The 24200-nt window shown below is 37.5% G+C and overlaps 1 protein-coding gene across 1 annotated transcript in view; it reads right to left on the minus strand.

Moving 5' to 3' along the window:
• The window catches only part of HSPA12A (heat shock protein family A (Hsp70) member 12A), a 93082-nt gene extending 85198 nt beyond the window's left edge, over positions 1–7884 (minus strand). Inside the window, exons 1-2 of the mRNA XM_037400190.1 lie at positions 7821–7884; positions 2654–2772 (exon numbers count right to left, since the gene is read on the minus strand). Of these exons, the coding sequence (XP_037256087.1) occupies positions 2654–2756 (103 nt within the window). The 5' untranslated portion in view covers positions 2757–2772; positions 7821–7884. The remainder of the gene's footprint in view (positions 1–2653; positions 2773–7820) is intronic.
• Between the last annotated feature and the right edge of the window lie 16316 nt (positions 7885–24200).

A 24200-nucleotide genomic window follows, 5' to 3' on the forward strand; every position in this document is an offset into this window, starting at 1 on the left:
GAATGCTTCACTAACTTCTGGGAGGAGTATGTTTGCTTAAAATGGAGCAAAACTATTTCAAATCAATGATGAAAATTAAAAAGTACTATAGGAATGGTATATTAAAAGAAAATTATAATGCATATGAGTATCACACTATTTTAATTATAAATTATTTATAATTTTATTGACTGCCATATAACTATTACACAGAAATAACTATTAGAGATATTTAAATTCCGTTACATTTCAATTACTTCATTTGGTAAGGATTTCTATTGAGTGAAAGCTGGGATAGCTTTCATGTCTTCTGCATTCTGCTGCTGTATTGCTGAAGTCAATGGGAGCTTTTTCATTGACTTGAGTAAGAATTGAACTTTACAGCTCTAGTCAAAGGGAGGGATCTTAGATCATCTTGATGAAAGGTAGGCACTTTGAATTGCTAAACACAGTTTTTGACAACTTCTAGTCAATATCTTGAGGCAGTTATCAGAAGGGTACACTCTGCTGCCCTGAAAATATACACTTCTACATTTTCAAGGTCTTTTAAACCTGAATTTCCTGTCTTGATCTGTGCACTGTTACTATACATGGTTGAAGAGTTACAGTGTTTCACTCCTGATTCCTTCAACCTTTCATTCCAGAAGACCTGCTTTCAATACCAGAGATGCTGGTGCTCTATCTGCAATGTAGCCTGCAAAGTGCTTTGAGTTCCTTTCAAACAAAATACAGCATAGATTTAAGATGATCAAGTTGACCAATGTAACACACGATAGAGCCAGCATAGTCAGTTATATCTGACCAATGAAAAATCCTCATTCTTTCCATAATATTCAGCAGGTTCTGCAATTTTTCTCTCAACGGGAGACAAAATGTTAGGTTACAGAACCCTTAAAATTCCCTGCTGTATCTCACAGAATCTGCAAGTCCCACCCTGCAGGGAATGCCACTTTCTGGCAATCTCTACACATTCCCTGAAAGAGTTCAAATTCTTTACACCAATTGAATGCATTTCTCATCTCATTTGAATGGCAGACTGAATGGAGACACTTGAGAGTTCTTGGTCGCAGACATTCTAATTGATCTCTTGGCTGCAGTATACTGTAATTTGTATGGAAATATGCATTTCTCTGTGTAGGCTGTCCTGCAGTGGACTAAGCATAGTCATGTCACCTAACAAGAGCACTTTATGAACCATAATTTTCTCTGTTCAAATTATATCTTTCAACTTAGGAGGTGCATGAAGAACCTTTCCATATACACACACAGGAGAGAACCTGTCAAAACATGTAGCTTTGATAACATTGCCTCAAAACCTGAATGCTTAACAAGAGCTCTCTATGAAATAAATGGGGAAGAGGCTAAAAATCATGTTTTCTTAGGCTAAAGTGCTTTCCACACTATCTGTAATACAAATTTAGCTGTGACATTTGCAGTGCAAATCTCATTAGGTAGGCTGGTAAGTTATGCACGCAGAAACAGACTTCTAAGGATTGTTCTGCAAAGAGGGGGAATTGGCAGTGCACAGAGCACTTCCCTTCCCACTCCCTGTGCTGTGGGATCTGGTGAATCCCCAGCTGTGCTATAAAGCAGACCTGTCAAGTCTCATGCACTGACTCATTCTTTTGTATCACACTCTGTCACTGCCAGCATTGCACATTTTTATATGGCAGTACCATGGCTGCTCTCCCCTTTTTGGATCCCACACATCAGACGCAGGTGGTCAGTCTGCTCTGTGATTATCTGACCAGCTGCATCTGATGTGTGGGTCAAGGAGCAAAAGAAAGGTCATGGTACTGCCATTGCAGCTGGGGAATGGGAATGTGCTGTTTAGCAGGACCCAGTGTGAACAGGAGCCCTGCTAGAAGGCATGCTCCCCTCGTAAGACTATGTGCTGCATGATTCAGCTCTTTAATGACTGGGCATATGCTTATCACCTAACCTTGCATGGAAATGTGCCCCGGCACGTGGAATTTCACATGTCTGAAGACTAGAGACTTAAGAGGTCTGTATTTATAGGCTTAGCTTTCTCACGCAATTTTTGCAAGAGAAAGAAATACAGTAAGAACTCTGAGACCTGGCTGATATTTCCTCAAGGAACTCTTTGCTGACCCTGCCTTTTCCCTTATGCTATCATTGGTCAGCTCCTGACCTGAAGATGTAGAAACAACACATCTTTGTTTTATTTAAGAAGTCTAAGAATTCTTTTTTTTTTTTTTTCTCCTTGATTTACAAAGCATAAAGGCAGTAAGGAAGTACTTATGGTGAAGGTAACACCTGTGAACTGATTAGGCCTACTTACAAGTCTCTCTTTGTAACAATCAAAAATTAAATTTTATAAATACATGTTTGTATGCAGTTACTTAAAATGAAAAAGGTGAGGATTTCATTGCTGAGGTTTTAAATGTCATCCACCCAAAAAAAAAGCACTGTAAAAATTTTAGCTGCTCTCAGTAGAGAAGAGCATTAAAAGCCTCAAGACTGCAGTTATTTATAAACTGTGATTTTCTAGATTCTTCCACATGTTTAATTCCCTCCCTTATCATCAGCCTTCTCACTGCTTATCACTGACAGGCATGTTAACAACTTTGGTTATTCCTAACATTTCTTTATCTGGCCTGATTTTTCATCACCTTCAGAACTATGCCAAGGAAGACCAAGAACTGAGAAATACCTCTATGCAGAGAGCTTCCATATGGTCCTGTGTACCGCTTATTCCACACTAATGGACACAGCAGGCTTCCACCGATGCATATGATCCTCTGTGGGAGTCCCATAAAATCAGGAACAGCACTGCATAAACAGAGGCATAATAAATTAGCACATTTTAACAATTTTCCTCACAAACATAACTAAAAAAAAATCCAGTAAAACAATGCTGAGGAAAAGACAAGGTAGGCTGTGCCTTTACAATAGTTAGGATCTTATGCTTTATTGGACAGAGGAACTCCCTTTGGCAGAATCTCTGTTGACAACCACAATTTGTTTAGAGTATCATACTTGTTGGAACACAGACATCTGTTCTTTAAGAAATTAAATCTTTCACTACACATGAAAACCACAGTCCTTACATGCAAGAAGGACTTCTGATCTTAAAGATGGGTCATTCCTATTACATTGCTTGGCTCCCTATAAGTAATGTGCCATTGCATTTATTCTTTATGTACTGAACCCTAAACATCTGCTATGATAGAAAATCTTTGTCCATTTTTTTTATATCATTACATCTAAAGGTGCAAAGACAAAAAACATATGAAAAAATATACAGTCCACCCTATCCCAAGCAATCAAATACAATTAAAGTAATAATATTATTTTGTATACAACACTGCATAAAATCCAAGCAGACATTCTGTTTAAAGCTAAAGTACTAATTCATTTTAAAACCTTTTAAATGGGATGTGTAAGTTTTTCTATCCATCACACAAGATAGTAAGCAGTGGCAATGTGTCATAGAAAAGACATATAAATGAAAAGAGTCAAATACTTCAAAATTTCAGAGTATGTTTCAAAGACAGATAGGTGTATCAATAACACCACCCCACCTCCAGTGTGTGAGAAAACTGTATGAGTATTCAGAGAAATCATGAATTAACCCCATGCTTAACCTTCTACAGCAGTCCTATCAGCAACACTGTTCTGCAGAACATAACACTTATCTGCTTTCTCTAAGTATTTTCTTCTCTACTTACAGCATTTTCAGCTGCTGTTGTTGACTGCTATTTCTGACCAAAGTGAAATAAAAATTATCCCCTGCATATATTATTCACCCTTTCTTTTTTCCTATGGTCACATGAACCCAGGCATTCATAAGTAAAAACAGCTGCAAAATTCCACACAAGATTTGAATCCCTCTTCCAAATTGCCAGCTTCCACTCGAGAACCTGAGCCTTCCTGTTCCCGTAACCCCTTGATTTAATTTACCACATTTCACCCACTGCCTTTGGAACAATGCAAATACTTTTACACATGCTACTGCCAGCTACAAGCAGCTTTTGCTACAGTTAATTCACTAACCCTAAAGGAACTGAATTCAGTCTTCAAAGTGATTTTACTAGTGGAGTTTTAGGCTGTATCTACCTCCCACAACGTGGCTTCACCAAAACAAGGTGGGAACTAGCTCGCCATTTGACTGTACATAATGTTGTACCCTGCATGCATTAAAAGCTTAGGAAACCTAACCTTAACGAGTTCTCCAGAACATAACTCCCCTTCTATAAACATCCCCACCAGTTCACTTCTCCTTTCTTGGGTTTTGCTCACAGCTCTACCAATACACAATCTTACACATCTACTTTAACATCACGGGAAGAAGGAATGGGATCTACATTTCCAGTCAACCTTTAAGTAATGTATCTACACGCTTCCACTTAGAAGGGGAAATGCTTGGCAGATAAGCCACCTTGTGCAGAAAAAAATCAATGCTTTATATATCAGGTTGCCTGTGTGTCCCCTGCTCTGCACACAATGGAACTAAAAACAAAGGAACACCCTTACTTCCCAGTCCTCAACAATTTTCTTTCCTCTTCCTCCCCTCTCCCTCCAGTATTTCTAGTAGGTTAAGCAGTTCTCCCACACCAGCACAGAGGGCAGCCATAAGAAAATCTCATTATTACACCAGGCAGTACAATACAATGATAATAAAAGGAGTAAATATTTAGCCTTTCCTAGCTTCTAGATTTGCAGTCAAAAAACAGCTTAATTTTAAGGATCAGATTATTATTGTTATTACCTTCCCATCATATAAAAGAATTCAGATATTACATTTCTGTCTTTTTAAACTGATAATCTATGTCATTTTGGATGGCCAATACTTTACTTAGTTACTCCAAAAGAGAATGAAAATTTTCATTCTTGAAAGCTTTCTGATTTTTTGCCTCCACAAAATTTATTTGGTTTCATTCTGCTATTGAATGTAAAACAGCTGGACAAGAGAGAAAAAAAAAAAAGGGAGGGAGAGGGTGCTCTAATGGCGAGGATTAATTAAAGAAAGAGGATATCCGTGCCTCCTACTGGCAGGTTTGCAACTCTGTATTTTGCTTCAGTGGATCCTTAGCAAAATGTAGATATAGACACAGGGCAGGGAAATGAAAAACAAGAAAGCGGAGGCTGCTCTTTGTTTGGGTTTGATTCTAGCTTCCTCCTATTCTATTCCTCAACTCTTTCAAGACAAGAAAAAATACACACCACATGACCAAAATTTATACTTATTTCCATTTTAAAAGAAGATTCACTCCTATAGTGGTTTTTTTTTTTATACTGTAAAGGCTGAACACTCAACTAACCCTCTGTGTTTAGGTTTCCCTGAGTGCTTCACAGAGATTTGTTAAAGATATAAAATAGCATACCAAACAATGAAAGAGCTTGTTTCCCCAACCATTTTTGTTGAAAGCTACTTTGTGTATATTCCTATGCAACAAAAATTAAGTTTATGTGTAGGTGTTCCATGTTTTTACAAACTCTACGCTCCTTAGTTGTTATAAGATTAAAACAATTTTCTCCCTCAGTAAATGCTTCCCTTAAAAACCACTGGAAGCACATAATTCATCTGTCCATTTATAGCTTCTATTTTCTTCTAAGCACTGAGAAACGGCTGATTGTGATTGTTGTTTTCCCTTTTAAGAAGCCGATGTTTAACAAGTGACAGATAAGACAATTTAATGTTTCAGTGACCATACAGATCAATTTTTCATTTATTCTGAAGTTTAAAAGAAAAAAAAAAAAGATAGGCAACCAAGGTACGATTGCAGGGATTTTGTTTAGCAAATTATTCTTCTATACCCAGAAAATTTAACAGGCACTCTCATTAAACCTGCAGGGAGTTTTCAGGTAGCGTTAGTCCTAGTATTTTTCAAAAAATGCATTCAGAGATTTTTCCCCTGAATCATTTTCTTCTCTATGGAATCTATCAGAAAGGTTTGGAGATACAGTACAAGTCTTTAACTGTGAATAATAGAAAAAGAAGAAAGAAAAGAAATGTATTACCACGAACCGCAGAAGATCTCGATAAAAAGATAAGTGAAAAGGGAACATTGTGCAGTTTCTGTATTGGATAGAGGAACAGAAAAACCACACGTATTTGGAAAAGTGTTTGTATGGAAAAGGTACAGGACTCATATCACCTGTTAGCACTTACCCATTCCATACAAGTCATTGTAGGGTGATGGACACCTGATTTGCTCTTTCCACCCACTTCATTTCTTGCTGGTTCTTCTCCCTGTAGACCTCTTCCTTCTGTCCCCGCAGGACCCAAGTGTGCCATCTGATGTGCAACCCTATTAAGCAAGCTAGCATTATAGCATCATATGTGGGCTGGCAAAGTGTGTGTACTCAGCCCATCATGACTGGGTCCTAGCAACATGATGGCAGCACACTTCATACAGGTTCAGACAAGAAGACACTAAACACTGGTGCAATCTGAGTGCAAAATCTACATGCACGCAACCCTTCTGGAGAGAGGAGGGGGCCTTAGGTATCTGACCTGGCTGTCCTCAGGAAGATCAAGGATGAACACCTAAATCAGAATCTCCCTCTTTCCATTTATTCATAAGGAGACTGAACTTAGATGCCAGGACTGTTTACCTGTACCCAATCCTGCTGTCAAATAAGATCACACTCGCAGAAAGTTATGCAGTCTTCATGCTATCATGCCACAAAAACAAAACCTGAAAGATAGCTAATCAACAGTGAATAGTCAACAGTGACATCTAAACTGTGATCAGCAATATTCAGTGTTTTCAGCTTACTGAACACATGCAAGAGATTTAAAACTTATGTTGAGGATTTTACAGTGATATCTCAAGAAATCTTACAAGAGTCTTGGAAATACTGTTTGTTTATATTCACAAGTCTTATTGCCTTTACAGCTTTAAACATCAGGGAATCACTAAAAAACCCCAGAATTTTAAATTCAGAAATGTAAGAAGCAATCTTAGAGATAAGCCTGGTCAGGTGGGGGTTGGGGTTTTTTTGTTGTTGTTGTTTTGGATGGTTTTTTAATATATAAAACATGAAAGCTACTAAAAATAGCAGAAAATTCCCATCTTTATTCCTTAAGAGGCAAAAGGTTTTTCTGCCTTTGGCTCATTTTACAGATAGAAAGTAGAATTTAAAATTCCAGGGATGGATATCTATGAGAATAATTTAGAACATGGGTCTATAGATAGTAATTTTGCCCAAGTATTCACTACAAGATTTTTTCCATGGGCTTAACTGTTATTCTCATGTTTAAAAATGTTCCAGATCTTAAACCATATTAATGAATGTATTTCTATGCAAGTTTCGCAGTACAATAGAATTACATCACTATTAGTACCCTACAAATAGCCTCTGGATCTGCTAAATGCTACAAGCAGACTTTATTGCCTCATATACTACTCTTGACCACTTAATTAACTACCACAAAAGCTAATTAATTAGACATCACAGTCTCTAATCATTCTGGAATTTGCTCTATTATGTTCAGCTGGAATATCCTCTTTCCTCAACAGACCCCCTAAAGTTTAGATGAACACAATGAAGCACTCCGGGTTTTTAATTCTCAGCTTTCCAGATACTCAAGATCAGGGTGGGAATATTTAGACTGATATTATTACAGATTTTCCCTGTTTAACTCTGTCTTTACTACAATGGATGTTTTTGTGAACTTGGAAGACTTCAGCCTGTTTCAGTGTTAGTGTTCTAACATTTTAACCTAACTTGCCAAAAAATCTTTCTTAAGAAGTCAAGAAGAATTCCAGCAGTTTAACTTGGTGACTGCCTACTGCTAATACATCACAACATGCATGTCACATGCACAGGTACTTTATGAAGCAATTTATCAATTAAACTCAAAAGCTTACCTCCAAAATTTTAAACTGTTTTGTCAACAAGATGGAGCCAGTCTGTAAAGTCAGCCTGTGTATCATGGTGGAATGAAAGTACCAATGAGAAACAAGCTGATAAATTGGTTTGACTAATCATTAAAACCCATCTAGTATAATCGTTTTAGCCGATCTCATTTAAGTCATTCCGTGAAGCTGCCAAGAGAGTTCAGGGACAGGTCGATCTTCTATTCGCATCATGCAAGGATCAGGAAGATAAAATCCGATCAGTTACCTGAGCATTGTTGCATTTATATGTAATTATTCCTTGTTGTTTTAAAGCTTCCATCTGGAGGAAAGAAATCTGTTCTGCTCCTGACCTTTTCAGACCTCATGTCACTGTATTTAGCTTTAACAGATGGATTCTACTGATCTGATACGAAGATAGAAATAAAAGATTGAAAACATGAAAAGAGTGGAAAAATATTGAATCATTAAAACCTTGAATCATTGCTAACTGCAGGTCAGTGGGTGAATCTTCACTGGATTCATGGGTCATTGATCAGGCCTCACAGTTTGTTCCTGCCCTAAACTGCAAAGAATTAAAAAGACTCTATTAAGGAGGTGACTGGCACTACCGTCCTCTAATGTGCAAGCTGGTGAAAGCAGGAAGGACTGCTAACACACACTGTAACTCCAAGGCCATGACTACTCCTAACAGACAGATATAATCTAAAAAAAGTACCAGTTTTGAGCAACATTCAGAGCTACCTTGTGGGAGTGAGAGCAATTGCTCTGAGCACTGCAGATTTCTGCAGAAGAGCAGAATTCTTCCTATCTGTACATGTCTTTTCTTCCTGTTGTTGAACAGACCGAGTAAATAAACCATAACTTTCTTGCAGATTCCTGTACAAAACACTTCAATAAAAGGGTTTATTTTTCCTCCAGGGAAAAGAAAATAAAAAATTGAAAAATTGCAACAATCTATAGGAAATAATGAAAGAACTTCTCAGAATGATAAATAAATGAACTAGCTAGTCACAAGGAAAGGAAGCAACTAAACTTTTGCAACAGAAATATTCAGCTTGGGCACACATTTTATGCTCAAGGAGTAAACTGGCGAAGAAAAATTCTGAATCTTACAAATGGAGAGGGAATCCAGAGCAAAACCTGATTCTCTGTTCAACAGTTTGTCTACTTCATGAAGATTAACTTTGAGGCAGGATGCTCAGATTGACATATGCTGCAGGTTAATATAAACCTACGTAGTTTGGAGTAAGCTACAGCAGCATGAGTTTCTGGGCATATTCCCAGAATAGTACAGAGCAGAGGAAATTTGCCTGTAAAAAGCAGCCTTGTCCTCCCCACACCCATCTTAAGATTCATTAATTATACATTTTAGGCTATCTGATGTGCTGGAATATGTGGATATAATAAAACAGGGAGACAAAGACAGTTTTCAGTAACTGTCTTTAAAAAAAAAAAAAACAGCATTACTTTTATGGTGTTCTGCTTTTTACAACTGTTCTCATAATTGGAATAATTTCTCATCACAGCTTCACCTTTCCAGGAACTGTGCTTTAAGATGTTAAAAATTTATGTTTGATATGTACTTTTTTTTCAGTAACTGATTAGTAGGCTATAACAAGAACAGCAAATAAAATTTTTCAGCATGCAACAGAAACCAATTAACTACTCTCAGACATACGTGCATTTCTGAAACCTGCTGAGGGTCTGTGTATTTTATGACAGTAGACACCAAGTCAAACTACATATGAAGACAGAATACAGAAAATTCTGATTTGGTATTATCAAATCGGTAATTGGTATTTTTTGTATTACCAGTGCACATTTGCATAATCATAATGCTCCCATTGGACCTATCTGACAAAAAGTATGTGTACTGTCATTGTCACCAGCTTTCCAAAAGCAGTCAACTAAAAGACTAAAATTCCTTTAGACTGCAGGAAATTAGGAACACAGAAACAGCAAGCATTCTGTTGCACACTCTTTGACTCCAAGTATCAATGAAACAGCTCTACATTCATAAAACAAGGAAAGCTACTTTAAAAAAAAAATCCCATCAAAAGAAAAAAACATCCCATCTGGAAATAACCCTGTGGGCTTGCCACCTAGCCAGTAACTTTTCTGCATGCCAAGTTCATTTTATGACAATGTAATGAAAATTAGATGTACACTACAGAGCCAGAAAGTAGATCAATCAAGATATTGACTAATGTGATTCATTATCTTTTCTAGTTAAGTTTTCTCCTGAAAGAAATGCATGTCCCACCATTACTTTCCTATTTCAATATTAATAACTTTTGAATATTGGTGTAATAAACTATGCAACACAACTTTTAGGTCTCCCTATTTGGAATGTCTTGCTGCTAGTTGTCCTCACTGAAAATTAATTTTCATTAAATTAAAATATTGGAATGGAATTACACTTCAATTGTTCTTGCTCTCATGAAGTATTAATAGCGTCTCAGCTGTCAGTTCCAATTTTCTACTGTTTCAAAGATACAATTTTGTTGAATGCAACAGAAGAATATTTGTTTTCTCCAGAGCAGAATGTCTTTGGGGTTGTCTTTTGGATCAGAGATAAGGGCAAATAATAATAAAAAATTTAAAAGAGCTTAACATCATTAATAAGAAAGGATGCAACTGTTTCCTATTATAGTCTTCCTATTTAAAAAAAAACAACACACCCTATCATTACATTATGACTACAGCTATCAAGTGATAGAATTTCCTTTATTGTTTCCTGTTCTTAATATTATTGAGTATTATTAAGCAGTTGTCTGTTATTATCCAACTGCTACCTTTTACTTCAGCAGTGGCTTCCTTCCATAAAGGCTACAGCCATTCCTGCACATAGTGACTTTTATGTAAATAGGGGACAGTTAAATTCATCAGCTTAAACTGAGGAGTCTGAAATCTAGTTGCAAGATCTGAAAAACATAAAATCTTCTGAAAGTTAGATTAATCTTAGACTGAAGAAATCTAGTAAATTATTTCAACCTTGATCAGTCTAATGCTTTGTGATATTGCTTGGCAAAGCATCTTGAAATTCTGAGTTATCTATACAAAGGTTAGAACTGTGTTTATGTTTTAAGGGCTATTTTCTCAGCTAACACAAACTAGCATAACTCAGCTGAAGTCAAATTGCTATTGCTAAGCCAAATGAAAATACCCATTTAAATAAAGCCAATTCCCAATACATTGATGATCTGATTTTACAGTTGTCAGCTGTCAAGACACCTGAAATTAGCAAACTATCACAAGCGTGTGGCCATATATGAACATGGCCAGTGTGCTACTTAGAAAGAGGTGAGGTCAAAGGAAAACTTTATTTATTCTGGTTTTCTTGTTGTGTTTAAGAAAATACTGCTACTACAGTAGTGATGAAATAAAATTTTGAACATATCCTAAGCTTTTTTTGTGATTGTGGAAGCATTTTATGTTTTTGAGGGTTATTCAGGGTGTTTTGATGGAGATATTTAATATACAAAAAATAATAAGGAACAGGTTTGCAACTGAGAAGTAGAAAAGATTTTATTTATGGAATGATCTGCATTTACTCTTTCTCCTTTTCATATCTGTGACTGCCCAGTGCCTGGTTTCTAGAACCAGTGCTGTTTCTGCACCAGTGCCTAAGGTTTATTTGGGGAGGAAAGGGAGAAGGACTGCTAATGATCTCCCAGAGATAAATGAAATTGCTGATTTAGTCAAGCTCATTCTTGACCTTGACACAAGATGGGACAGGCAAAGGGAAGAGCTCAAAATAGAGCAAGTGAAAGAAAGGAAGATCAAACAAATGCTCAGGTCTGGCCAAGACCCCCCCCACATTCAGCTAACACCTGGCTGAGTTAGAAAACATGACCAGCCCAACCTTCCTGTTGGAACCGATTGAAGCTGTCAGCTCCCGGCTTGTCACCCACTGCATCAGGAGGCCCCTGGGCTGCCACAAGAGCCCTAATTAGGCAGAAATGGCACTTCGGCAACTGACCCGCCAGGACCTTTGGCAAAGCATTTAACATCATTAGTTAACATTTTTATTAAAAAAAGTGTGAATGTAAATGAACAGCCAATGCATTTCAATAGGGTTTGTCGGTGGCTCTGCACGCCCCCCCACTCTCCCAACCACACACACACTTTTTTGCATGAATAGTTCACTTGTTTTCTCTAAAGGGGGATGGGGATGTAGAGAATGTTTTTCCAAGGGAACTAGACATGTTCAAAGCAGAAGCAAGGTCTTAAACAATCAGACACAAACTCTTGCCTTTTGGGGAGTGTGTTGGTGAGTGAACAAACAACTAAATGCAATCTTACCTGCAACATGCCTAAGGGGACATCTGAAAGGGAAAGTACGCATAACCCACACTGGAACAGATACACAATCACATATTCACCTGATTGTTCTAAGTGTATTCATTGTATTTTTGTTCTTTTCTGTTACATCCAAGAATTGGTACCTAATCCAGTAAGACCGCAACCCTTTGCCGGAGCTATCAAAAGCTACAGCAATGTAAAAGGATGAATGTCTATGAGTACACTGTCCTTTTCTTTCCCTGTAATTTTTTTTAATCATTGCACATTGCCTTTGACAGAAGATTATAAAAAAAACCCACACTCACATATTAACAGCCCACCTTAGTTCAGACTTCACTGGCAGCAACTTATGTGTGAAAAGTTATTTATTCATACAGAAGAATGTACAGCCTTGAGATAGTTTATTAGTTCTCAATTTTTTCTGCAGGTTCTTTAACTAAAGAGTTTCTGTAATTTATCAATACTGGAACAAATCTTATCTTTGGAGATAAGAGACACAAGAAAATGAAATAATTGCAAACATACTTTTTTGTTAAAGAACTTTATTAAGTTCCTTTGAACAGGACTTGGAAGGGTCCCCAGATATTTTATGTCTGCTTCCCATGTACATGCCCTGATCCATGCTCCTTTTATTTCTTTTGAACCCATTAGCTCCCTCTTCCTCCTACAAAACTTAGCACTGGGGCTGTTTCCTTAGGCCATATAAAGACTGTATATATTATCTTAGGTTTTGGAATTTGCTTCCCCAATCTATAACAGCCATATGTTGCCAGCAACACTTTTGTTCCACCAAAGAAAAGATTTTTTCATTTCTTAGGAAATGGTTCCATTACATTGTAGCTGCATGGACTCTCACTTATACCTTCTAAAGTAAAGTACAAAGATAAGAGATTAAAAGAGATCTTCCACATAAGGTACTTGGGATGAAGGTGCTGAAGGTGTTGGTTCAAAGCCTAAGTTATTAGACTTGCTCTGCAGCCAATGGAAGTCTCAGATCCACATATTAGAAACCAAAATAACAGTATTTTAATTTTCTCAAATATTGGCATATCCAGAGGTTCTGGTCCCTAACTGTTTCCAAGCCACATAAATGCCATATCAGGAGAAAAAAAATACCCTTGGCTGTGCACCTTACTCCTGTTTGTTCAGTTTGTTTAAAAAAAGCCAACCTTCCCCTTCATCTCTGACCTCAGTACAAATGGAGAAGCACTGCATTTCTATACATCACCTGATGGAAACCCAAAAGACCATCTCCTCAGACTACATCAGATGCCTCAAAAATCTCCCATTCTGTGACTGAGATGCAGCAAAGGTTGTATCCAAAAACCCAGAATAAGGCTACACCAGGACATACCTCTACCCCACAGTACAGATGCAACCACCGTTAAGCTGTTCAGTTTCTCTTTAGGAAACTTCTGTCTTGTGTTTGTGCTATGCCTAGTACAAAAAGGCCTGATCAGAACTCCAGGACCTCTGCATTAATAATAACATTCATACACAATGACAAGATTTGTACATGCAGAGAAAACAAAAAGAATGTTACAGACATACATGGTACACATGAATATGCTCACACACACAAGGACTATCTGTTCACAGGATGGGTAAAACCTTCTCCTTTGTAAATGCTTTGGGATCTATGGATTATGTCACATATGTCCTTACTGTCTTTGGGTGGGTGTATATGTACACAAAACAAGTACTTTCATTCTCTTTTCAAAGACATCTAGCATTCTAAGACACTTTAGAAACAGTAAAGCAATATGGACTTCTAAATATAGATTTTTAAAGTACAATACCAAGTCTAGAAATCCATGTGGGAAGCCTGGCTTGATCTTCTGACTCATCTCTGAGAGCAAGCGAGCAGCTAATTTTGGTGCTATTCAAATCATAGTTTACCAGTGAATTAACAAAACCAAAATCCATATATTTCTTTCTAGAGCAGAAATAAGAAGACATAAATATTAAAAAATATGTATTTGCCAACAATATTCACATGGTCACATGCCCATCCAATGATGCAGGTTTTTTAAAGGTCATAAGCTTAAAAGCAGTGTTAGTAAAATGAATAAATGCTCTTTAGGAATCGCCAAAAAAGTTGAACCATAAAAAGCTCGGAAAGCTGGTAACAGTAAGGTGTCTATCTCTGACCCCTTTTCCCACCTCATGACTATTTTCCAGTCTAGTTCTTTATTATGGCTTCTCCTCTCCTGCTAGGAACTAGAGGGGTGGGTGAAGGGAGAGAGGTGACAGATTATTGAAAAGCTCATGCTCCATGCCTAGTTTCGGCACATTTTCTGCAGGTGCCTTGTACTATGGCCACAACAGGCTCTGGAAGAGGGGATTCAGACCTGCCACAGCTACAGGAGGCAACTCCACAGCTTTGTTTTACAGGCTAACTTCATCGGCCGCTGTTCTGAACCCTGCAGCACAGGCACCCATAAATGAGATGAGCCCCTTTTCCCTTTATTTGTTCCTCCCTCTTTTGCCTTTTTTTTTTTCTTTCTTTCTGCAATGATTTAACTTGATCGTATTGGTTCCTTTCTAGTGGGGATTGCTCCAACGATCAGATAAGATAATTGCCTGTAGAATACTGCTCAGCAACAACTATTACATCCTTGGCTGAAAATGTCAGAGCAATTGAAAGCTCTTAGTGAAGTTCAAGAACAAGGAGGCAAAAAAGAAGCAGCTCCTGTGTACGGATGTATCTCTGTATATACAGCAAGTTTGCAGTGGCCAGCTCTCTTGGATGATCTTGCTTTATAAGCACCATTTTCAGCATTTTGTATTTTCATTGCTTTTTTAAGCAACTAAACAAGATAATCATGCTCCCAGCAATTAATGTAAGGAAGCATTTCTCTCATTTACTTTGGATTTGTATGTCATTTACTTCAGCTTTGGAAGAAAATGCTATATAATCACCTGTTTTGCATTTTCCCTGCTTCTTACTCCATTTCTTAGAAACCAAACAAATGCAATTTCTCTTTGATCTTAAAATATTGTCTGCATACAGAAGATGCTGAGGGAAAGCCTGGAATGGCTTGACGAAGTGGGTGGAGTTGCTGAATAGCGCTGAGTCTAATGCCATTCTGATTTAGTCACCTGCTAGCGACAGTGACTTGCCAAATCCTCAAACAAGACAATGTCCTGGGTAGCTCTGCTCTGTAGCTTTATGAAGTGATAGCTGAGAGAAGAACACTAAACCATAAAAGGTCATGTAAATATCAGACTCTGTTTCTAGGTACAATTAAAATAATGGAAACAGTTTGGGACAGTATCTAATTCATTTCTTCATGTGAAACACACGCTGTCACTTCTAACAAACGTGATGTTACACACCAACGAACAATCAAGAGTGCACCCAAAGACATTATGCTTTTTATCACTAAAGTACGTAGGCTCTAAGGATTCTATATGAAATCAAGATCTCCATTTATTTGAATGACAATACAAATAAGCAGGAAAAAATCTACACTTCTAAAAATTTACTCAGAGCAAAATTAGAAGAACCGCACAAAACCTCATCCTTCATATTTTTCCAAATCATATTTTTTCTATACTACATATGCACTGTCACCAATAATACATCATCACAAAGTCAGAAACATCAGGGGTTTTTACCATAAATTCCATAAAGAATAAAGAGCTTTTCAAGCTTTTTAAGAGTTTTGCAAAAAGGATGGAAAGCTGGATCAGCAACTGGATCACTACAAGCTTTTCATATACTGAGTTGCTGAGAAATCACTGTAGGGAAATTCTTTATTCTTTGGTAAAGAACTTCAACACAGGCAAATACAGGATGGTTGTTTAATGTAATATCACCAGATTAAAAGCACTCAAATCAGTGTGACTGATATCTGGAGAGATCCAGGCTCCAATCCTGCAATATAATTGAACAAGGCTTGCACTAGCATAACTACATTAAGCAGAGAACCAGATGCACAACCTGTTTACACACTGAATATTTCACAAACTGAACTACTATTTTAGAGCTAATTCCACAGTTACGTTATATTATATGGAGCTATATGCGGTAGGGCTTGCTCCCTGATAGTCTAAATGAATTGTAGTATAAGTATCCAGTTAAACTAAGCAGTGACTTCTAAAGTCCATTATATAACTTACTCAGAATTACTTTAAAGCTTTTGCTGGATCATATGTTTTACAGCAGTGAAGTAAAAGGATTCAGCAGATGCGAAAGATCATTTCCTCTTACTCTTTTCACAAGTGTAGTTTGAAAACTCAATAATTGCAATAGGCTCAATTTTTTCAAACAGACAGTCCCACAACTTGTTTGTCAAAAATAGAGTGGCAATTCCATTTAAAACTTCAACATCAAGAACTGTGACATGTGAAACTGAGAATAACTGATCTCTCTTTGTGTCTGAAGCTTAGGCTAGGAGTCTGACTCTGGAGCCCTTGACAGAAACTCACACTTCTAGAGAAAAGCTGCAAGTGGTAATTGCTACTGATGCTTGTCCTGAAACAACATGGCCTTTGAATGAACTCCCATTACAGGGCAGACTACTGCAGCAGTTTCACAAACACTTCATGGCAGTCCTGAAAAAAATGACCATTTATAAGTAGGAAACACAAAAGAAAAGCTCTACTATCTTCTGACAAGTAGCCAAGGAATTTAAGATGTTCCTGTGCTCTTTTTCTTGCTTGTTAATATTCAATGCTCGCAGAATATGGGCGGAATTAAAATACAAAATTGCAAATTGAGAGCTCTGCTCTTTATTAGGATATTTTGCTGCAAGCAGGCAGCAATTCATCTCAAGTTAAAACCTAAAAACCTTTCAACTTGTAGATCATATGCAAAAAACAATGCAGTGCTTGGCATACACTGGAGGTCAAGAGTAGATGATCCGATAGTCCTTTGCAGGTTTAAGCTTGTAAGTGCTAGGATACCATTTAACTTTAAAACAGAGTGATAGTAAACACTTCTCAAAATAATTTCATTGTTATTTATTTATACACCGCTTGCACTGCCAGCATGTTCTAGGTTATGTGTGATGGACTGCTTCCCTCCATGTGAATGGAGCAGGTAACCAAGAATTAATAAACTGGCACAGTCAAAAAATGTAAACATTTTACACTCTGACACATACAGACATGTACCTTTGGTACTACTCTCAGATTGATCACTAGGCATCAGCACCTGACAATAAATACATTCTCCTTCTTTGCTGAGAAAAGTGATGAGTTTTATGATGGATGTTTGGACATATAAGGTGTACTGATTGCCTTCTGGTTGGAGCCTGATGTGTTTTACATACTGCCCTCACTGCTTCACAAAACACACAATTGCAGATGCACTATCTTGCTCCACTTCTAGAGGGTTTTCTGACAAAAAAACCTTTCTAACAGTTCCTCCCCTCACCTTGCTTTCATTAGCTATCTGTAAGAAATAGAGACTAGCAAGCAACAGTCCCGTATCATGGTTAAAGGTACATTCTTATCAGTGCAATATACAATGAGTATTTTCAGTGGATACCATGCACGGTTTTTTATAAATATACAAATCCTGACAGAAATCTAGAGTCTGACACTGAATTCTAATCTTAATCACAATTCCAGTTATGGTCCGTCAAACCATAATCTTTCTTACACTAACATCATCAAATACACCATAACCAAACACTGTTATGCAATTCCATCAGTGCAATTAATGCAATTACTGGAGTAAGTCCTGCACAGGACACGAAGATGATTAAGGAACTGGAGTATCTTTCATAATAGAAGAAGCTGAGACTGCTGGAGCTCTTCAGCCCAGAGAAGAGAAGGCTCAGGGGGCTCTCATCAATGTGCAAAAAACCACACGGGAGGGAATGAAGAGGAGGAAGGCAGACTGCTCTCAGTAGCGCCCACTGGCAAAACAAGAGGCAGGCGGCACAAATTTAAAAATAGCACACTCAGTGTAAGATGAGAATACAATTTTTGTTCTGAGTGTGGTCAAACACTGGAGCAGGTGGCCCAGAAAGATTATGGAGTCTCCCTCTGGGAAGATACTCAAAACCTGACTGGGCACATGGTCCTGGGCAACCCACGTGAGCTGACCCTGCCTGAACAGGGCAGATAGAGTAGATGATCTCGGGAGGCCCCTTCCAACCTAAATGATCGTGATTCTGTAATTTACATCATAATATAGCTTCAAGAAAGAAAGATCAAGTTTTGTGAAAACTCGTTTGAGAGCTGTACCCTTGTGCTCTAGGAAACTGAAATATTGGGTTAATATTAAACAGCATTTTCTTCTAAACATCATCATGTTAATTACCTTATTTATTTGGTATAGTACTTGATCATTCTGTAGCACCAAAAATATTTTCCAAAACCAAGTCATATTCAGAAGTAGAATATTTCTACTTTTGCCCATATGTATTTGATTCTTAAAACATGTTTATCAATGTTTACAGAAGAAAATGAAGGGAGGTTTTGTATTAGAAAATGTCACTATGCCTGTATCAGCCACTGCTTAATTTTAGAAAATAGGGCTATCTGAGATCTGAACTAATCTTCTCTGTGCAAATGCACCATCCCTGACTATTTCTCCATCATATTTTTCCAAAACACTGCAAACCCACCAGACTGACTTCATGTTCATAGAACTCTTTAAATTTCAAGCCATTCTGAAAGAAATGCTATGGATTTACAAGTCTCATCGACTTTCAATGGAAGTCAAAGGTATTCAAGCTCACTCAAAATCTGCTGCTTTCAGTCAAGACACGCTAGCTTTTAATAAAATTTTATCAATACACAGAATTTACAAAAACAGTATTTTGTGGATGAACACGCACCCAAGCAGTAATGCCAGTCAACAGACTGTTTTTTTACAAAGTACGGTATATTTCATTGAATCAGCTGGATGTTATTCAAATGTACGGCTGAGTATCTTATATGAAACCACAAATATTATGTATTCTTCAGAAGTCATACTCTGAAAAGCTTTTCAGTTTACAATCACATCTAGTTTCAAAATGTGCATATTTTTTTAAGAATAGGAGCAGTACTTCCTTTTCCTTTTATTTTCACTCATTTTTTAAACTAAATGAGTCTTGAACAGAAGGAAACTATTAAAGATAAAATTATCTATTTTCCTCTACTTCCATTGTTATCTACGTAATTCATGCAGCATTTCCTTAGTCTCAAGGAAACTATTTAAATCTTGTTTATAGCAAAAAGTAGGATCAAAATGTTTATAAATGTAATATAACTTTCATAAAATATCTGAAAATTTGGGGGGGTATGCAAAAAATACTGGCAACAGGAGGCAAGATTTTTGAAAAAAGAACACCATCTTTTTGAATTAATGAAACCTAAATTAGTGCAATGGAAAAAATTAAGTCAGTTATATATTCGTATGATCTTATGGGCTTATCCCAAAATGATAGTCAAGCTTTTGCTCCAGATGGTGCAATAGTGTTTGTGACATCCACTTTGAACTGCAATCTAGTTATGTGTCAAGCAGGAGAGTCTATTATTCACAGCATCAGTGCTGGGGAAAGAAGGTTAAAAGTTCAAGACGTGCCCCAAGTGATTAAGGTTGCAAAAATCAGGAGAGATACCATGGGGAAGAAAAAATGCCATTTGTCCTTTTCTTCCTTACTCAGTTTGTTGCAAAAATATGTGTTTAAGCAAGAAAATCATCACAGGAAAACCCCAATTCTCAGTAGTAACACAAAAATTACCCTTTTAAAAAAAAAAATCCTTAAACCTCTCTGCTACCAGCTTCACTTTTCCTAGAAAGAAACAGAAAGGCTTCTCTTACAATCTGTTGGCAAGTTAGAGGACTTGAGAACTCAATTAAAATGATTTCTCACTCATGATATTCACTTCAACTACTACATACTTGTAAGTTACTCCGATTTCAAACTTTATTTTTCATGTATCCCACAGATCACCACCAGTTCATCTGCACTAGTCAGGTTTCACTTCTCAGTCATGTAAGCTTTTGATCTCCTAACCAGTAACAGACAACCCACAGATTGTTTCCAACCACCCCAAAAGTTTCTGTATTTGGAACTGCAAGTACTGCTTCTCAAATGGTTCAGCAAATTTAAGGGGTTTCTAAGCAAATATAAAAGGAAAGAGGAAGATGCATAGCCTGAAGGGTGAAGCTAAAAAAATTTGGGTTCAAAAATATCTTTTGCAAAGTTCTTTATAGTAAGAGTAATGAATGGAAACATTTACAAAAAAAAAAAGATGCTTTAGTGCTCAGAATCTTTAAAAAGGATATAAAATAATTCTTTTCAGAAAGGTATCTCATTTCAACACACAGGTCAGAAAAGTCGAAAAGAGTGATTCCCTTCTAACTAATACATTACGTTTTCTGCCTGGTGTTTGAACTGCAGGTTCAGACTAAAATATCAAGAAAATCATTCAGACCATAAAAAAAGAGATGGATGAATAAGAAAAAATTCTTCTGATCTATGTAAAATTAAGTTTTTCTTTACCAGTAATTGCCCAGCCTCAGAACTAGAAAACTTAAGTGCAAACTAGATGATCTTTAAGGTCATCTCTGAGTTTGATTGCTGGCTTGTATAAATTGCAATTTTATTATGGCTACATTGCCACGTATCTTTGAAATTATACCAATACCTCATATGCAGCAACTGATGCATAAGCACACATTTTTATTTTCATGTCATGGAAAATATTTAATGTGAATTTCACAGAGCCTTGATAACATTCAGACTGTGTACATACTTGTAAGTGTATTAACATTTCAGAGTATGATATTGATATGCTGACAAAATATGCTGACAAAAGTCCCTATAATCCATCATGTCAGGGTCCCTGAGCAAGGTAGGCTTCAATAATGCCTTAAAGTTCCTAACGGTTACTTCAAAACGCACAGACAAATCATATAGTAAACTCCTGATATCCCAGACTAAACCTTGCATCCATCAATAATCTATGCGTTACATTAAAAAAATCTACACACTACAAAAACCAATTATATCATAGAAATTTGAGGACAATCTTCTGTAAACTCAAAAATCAGCTCAAAAACTTGTCTTTAAATACTGTGCATGCCAAAACACCTTTAGAGTTAGAATGATAAATCAAAGCCTATCAGGTCTCACACTTTAGTTCAACAGGTTCCTTCGGAGAAGACTAGGCTCACCGTCACACAGCAGGAGCTGAACAGACGCACAGGAAGAATCCTCAAACTTTAGAAAGAAATTAGTACTAAAACCCAGTCAACCTGAAGCAACCATTGGAGTGGAGAATAATTACTCAAGGCAATTGAACTCTTATATGAGTACTCTGGAAATTAAAACAATAATACTAGAGGAAAAAGAAAAAAAAAAAAAGAAAAAAAAAGAAGAGCTAAACACTTATTAGAAATTTCCATATCCAGTATATATACTACTCAAGTTCTTGGAAGTTTTGTATCTATACTCAAAGCCCGATCTAAATGTTATATACCAAAGCTTTTGTTTACTCTTGTGCATAAAGTTATATTTAACTTTGTTACTGAGCTTATCGTTCATAGAATACAGAATATAAAGAATTAAAAGAAACACTACAGAAGCATTTTAGGTGTAAAAAGAAAAAAATCAGCAAAAGCCTTTCTTATTTAGGAAATTAAAATGCCTCAAAAACAGTAACACACAAGAGTATTTTTACCACCAACAAAAAAGGCAATTCTGATTTTATTAGAAATGTCACGTAGTTTCTATGTACCCAGACCTGACTTCAAAGAAGACCCTGTCAGTGGAATGAGCACACATTACTCTTCTGTGAAATCCTACAAGAACACAGATGGCAGTGACACCATGATCTTAATTGATTTAAGGGTCAAGTTTATATCTTTAAAGTGACATTTTAGAACAGAAAAAAGCGAATCCTTAATACAACATTTAATTATACTTGTTTTATACTTGTATTATACCTGTTTTTAGAGTGCCCAGGATTAGCACCGCATATAAATACTGAAGTGAGATATAAAGCATCTTGTGAAAAAAAGAACACACACAAAAAAAATACATCATCAGTGAGGAATAGCTGATCATAATTTATTTCCTGGCAGAAAAGTTATAGAAAAGGCAAGAGGTGACAAAAAGATATGTACAGCTGCTTTTGATAGAAACAGAAGACCCATTTCTCTATCCACCCAAAATACTACATGATCTGAAAGATTTGAGGACAAAATTTTCTGAGAAAACATCAAAACACAGTGTTACAGAACACCCCTAGGAAAGTGATAATTGCAAGCTTATACAGATGGTTTTGTACATTTTAATGTAAGTGAAGCATCTTCATTGTTTAAAAACAACAAAAGAACTACTGTAGGGCATAATCTGTACCTGGTCATTTCTCAAAGGCCAGAGTCACACCCATCACAGGCATTTCCTCACTAGGTTTGTTCCTTGGGGCTTGCTACATACATCTTGATTAAGAAAGTTTTTAATTACACCTTAGCCTGTTAGCACCATGGGGCAATAAAACTAAGAGAAATAGAACTGAATTCTTTTAATTCAACACAACTGTTAACTAAACACCAATTAATTACACCCACACAAGCCTAATGAAGATAATGGGGTTGCAGAGAGTTCACCAATGGTGTGAAGTGGCTTGCAGTATCCTAACCTTAATCAGTTAACTATCATAGGATAAGCCATCCTCTTTCTACATGCTTACAATTACTATTCCCGTTAATGGAAATTACGTGGCCATACAGATAATTCATGTAACATTCACTTGATCATGAACCAAAGAGATAAAATACTTGAGAGGAATCCTCACTAGCATTTCAAACAGTTTATTTAAAAAAAAAAAAAAAAAAAAAAAAAAAAGAAAAGAAAAGAAAAAAAGGAGTGCAAAGTTATTATATGAGTATCAATCTTCTTCAACTCATTGCTTCTTTCCTAAAGGCAAAGCTGATGAGTTTCTTTCCCCAGAAGGCTGATCATTATCCACAGAGCAATACGTGAAGCTGTTTCTCCACGGTGCATCTTATTTAGAGCCCTTTCCAAGGCAGAAGGTGGGAAACTGACTTAGAGGCATTGGAAACTTATCAGAAGGTACAGCTCTCGCACCGGCTTGTGTTAGCTAGCGTACACCAGCACCTCTACATCCAGAAGCTTTTTCTTCCAGGAGAATTGAAACTGGAGCCTCCTGAGCCAAGCACATGCCCGCAGCACAGACCTGGGACTGCTCCACTGCTGCCACCAGCCCACCGACCCTGCAAGCCCCCCGAGCACGACCGTGCCCACCGGAGCAGCCCGGGCTGAGAAAACCCAACGAGGTACCCGCCCCCCGCAAGGGACGGGTTAGCGCCACTTCAGAAACTTCTTCCGAGGAAACAGCTTTCAAATACAGAGGGTTTAACTCTCTGGACAGGTACCATACTATTTCTGAAGGATGTGAAAGGAACAGAAAATGATTCAGTAGGGATTTTTCTTCATTATCACCCTGCCTTGAGACGTGCACACACAATGAGCAAAGGTCTGCACATATTGATTTTAGAGCTGAGGAAGTGTGCAGCTAACAGCTTTTTAAGTATCTCCATTTTCAGTTACTTCAACAAAATTACCAGTGAACAGTGTAACAAAGTGAAAGTTTTTGTAGGAAATTGCAGGCTAAAAATGATCATTTAGGTTGCGAAGCGTTTCTTTTCTTTGAAAGTAAAGGGCTTTTGAACCCAGAAGTAGAGCTACTGGGGCATTTTGCAGCATTATCCTCACTAGACATTTCACAAACCATAATCTGTCTCGCTTTCAGGACGATCATCTTACACAATTTTGTTGTTCAGAGACTTTTAAAACTAAAGAGTACCTGCCCGAGGCGTTCTGACTTGGAAGCCCATAACCAGCCTCTAAGGGAAGCACCAGCGCCTCACGGCACTAAGAAAACCGAAGCAAACCGCCCCGCCGCGCCCCAGCCGCTCCCGGCGCCGCAGCGCAGTGCGGGCAGGGTGTCCCTTAGGGGCTCCGTGCGAGCAAAGCGCCATTTACCGGGGAGCTCTGGCACCCCGAGAGGACCGGCGGCGCCCTGAGGGAACGGATCTCCCGCCCTGAGGCACCAGCGGGGCTGGGCGCGGGAGGGGCGGCTCTCGCGAGAGCACGGGCGGCCGCC

Source organism: Falco rusticolus, chromosome 9, assembly GCF_015220075.1.
Source record: "Falco rusticolus isolate bFalRus1 chromosome 9, bFalRus1.pri, whole genome shotgun sequence".
Taxonomy (NCBI): domain Eukaryota; kingdom Metazoa; phylum Chordata; class Aves; order Falconiformes; family Falconidae; genus Falco; species Falco rusticolus.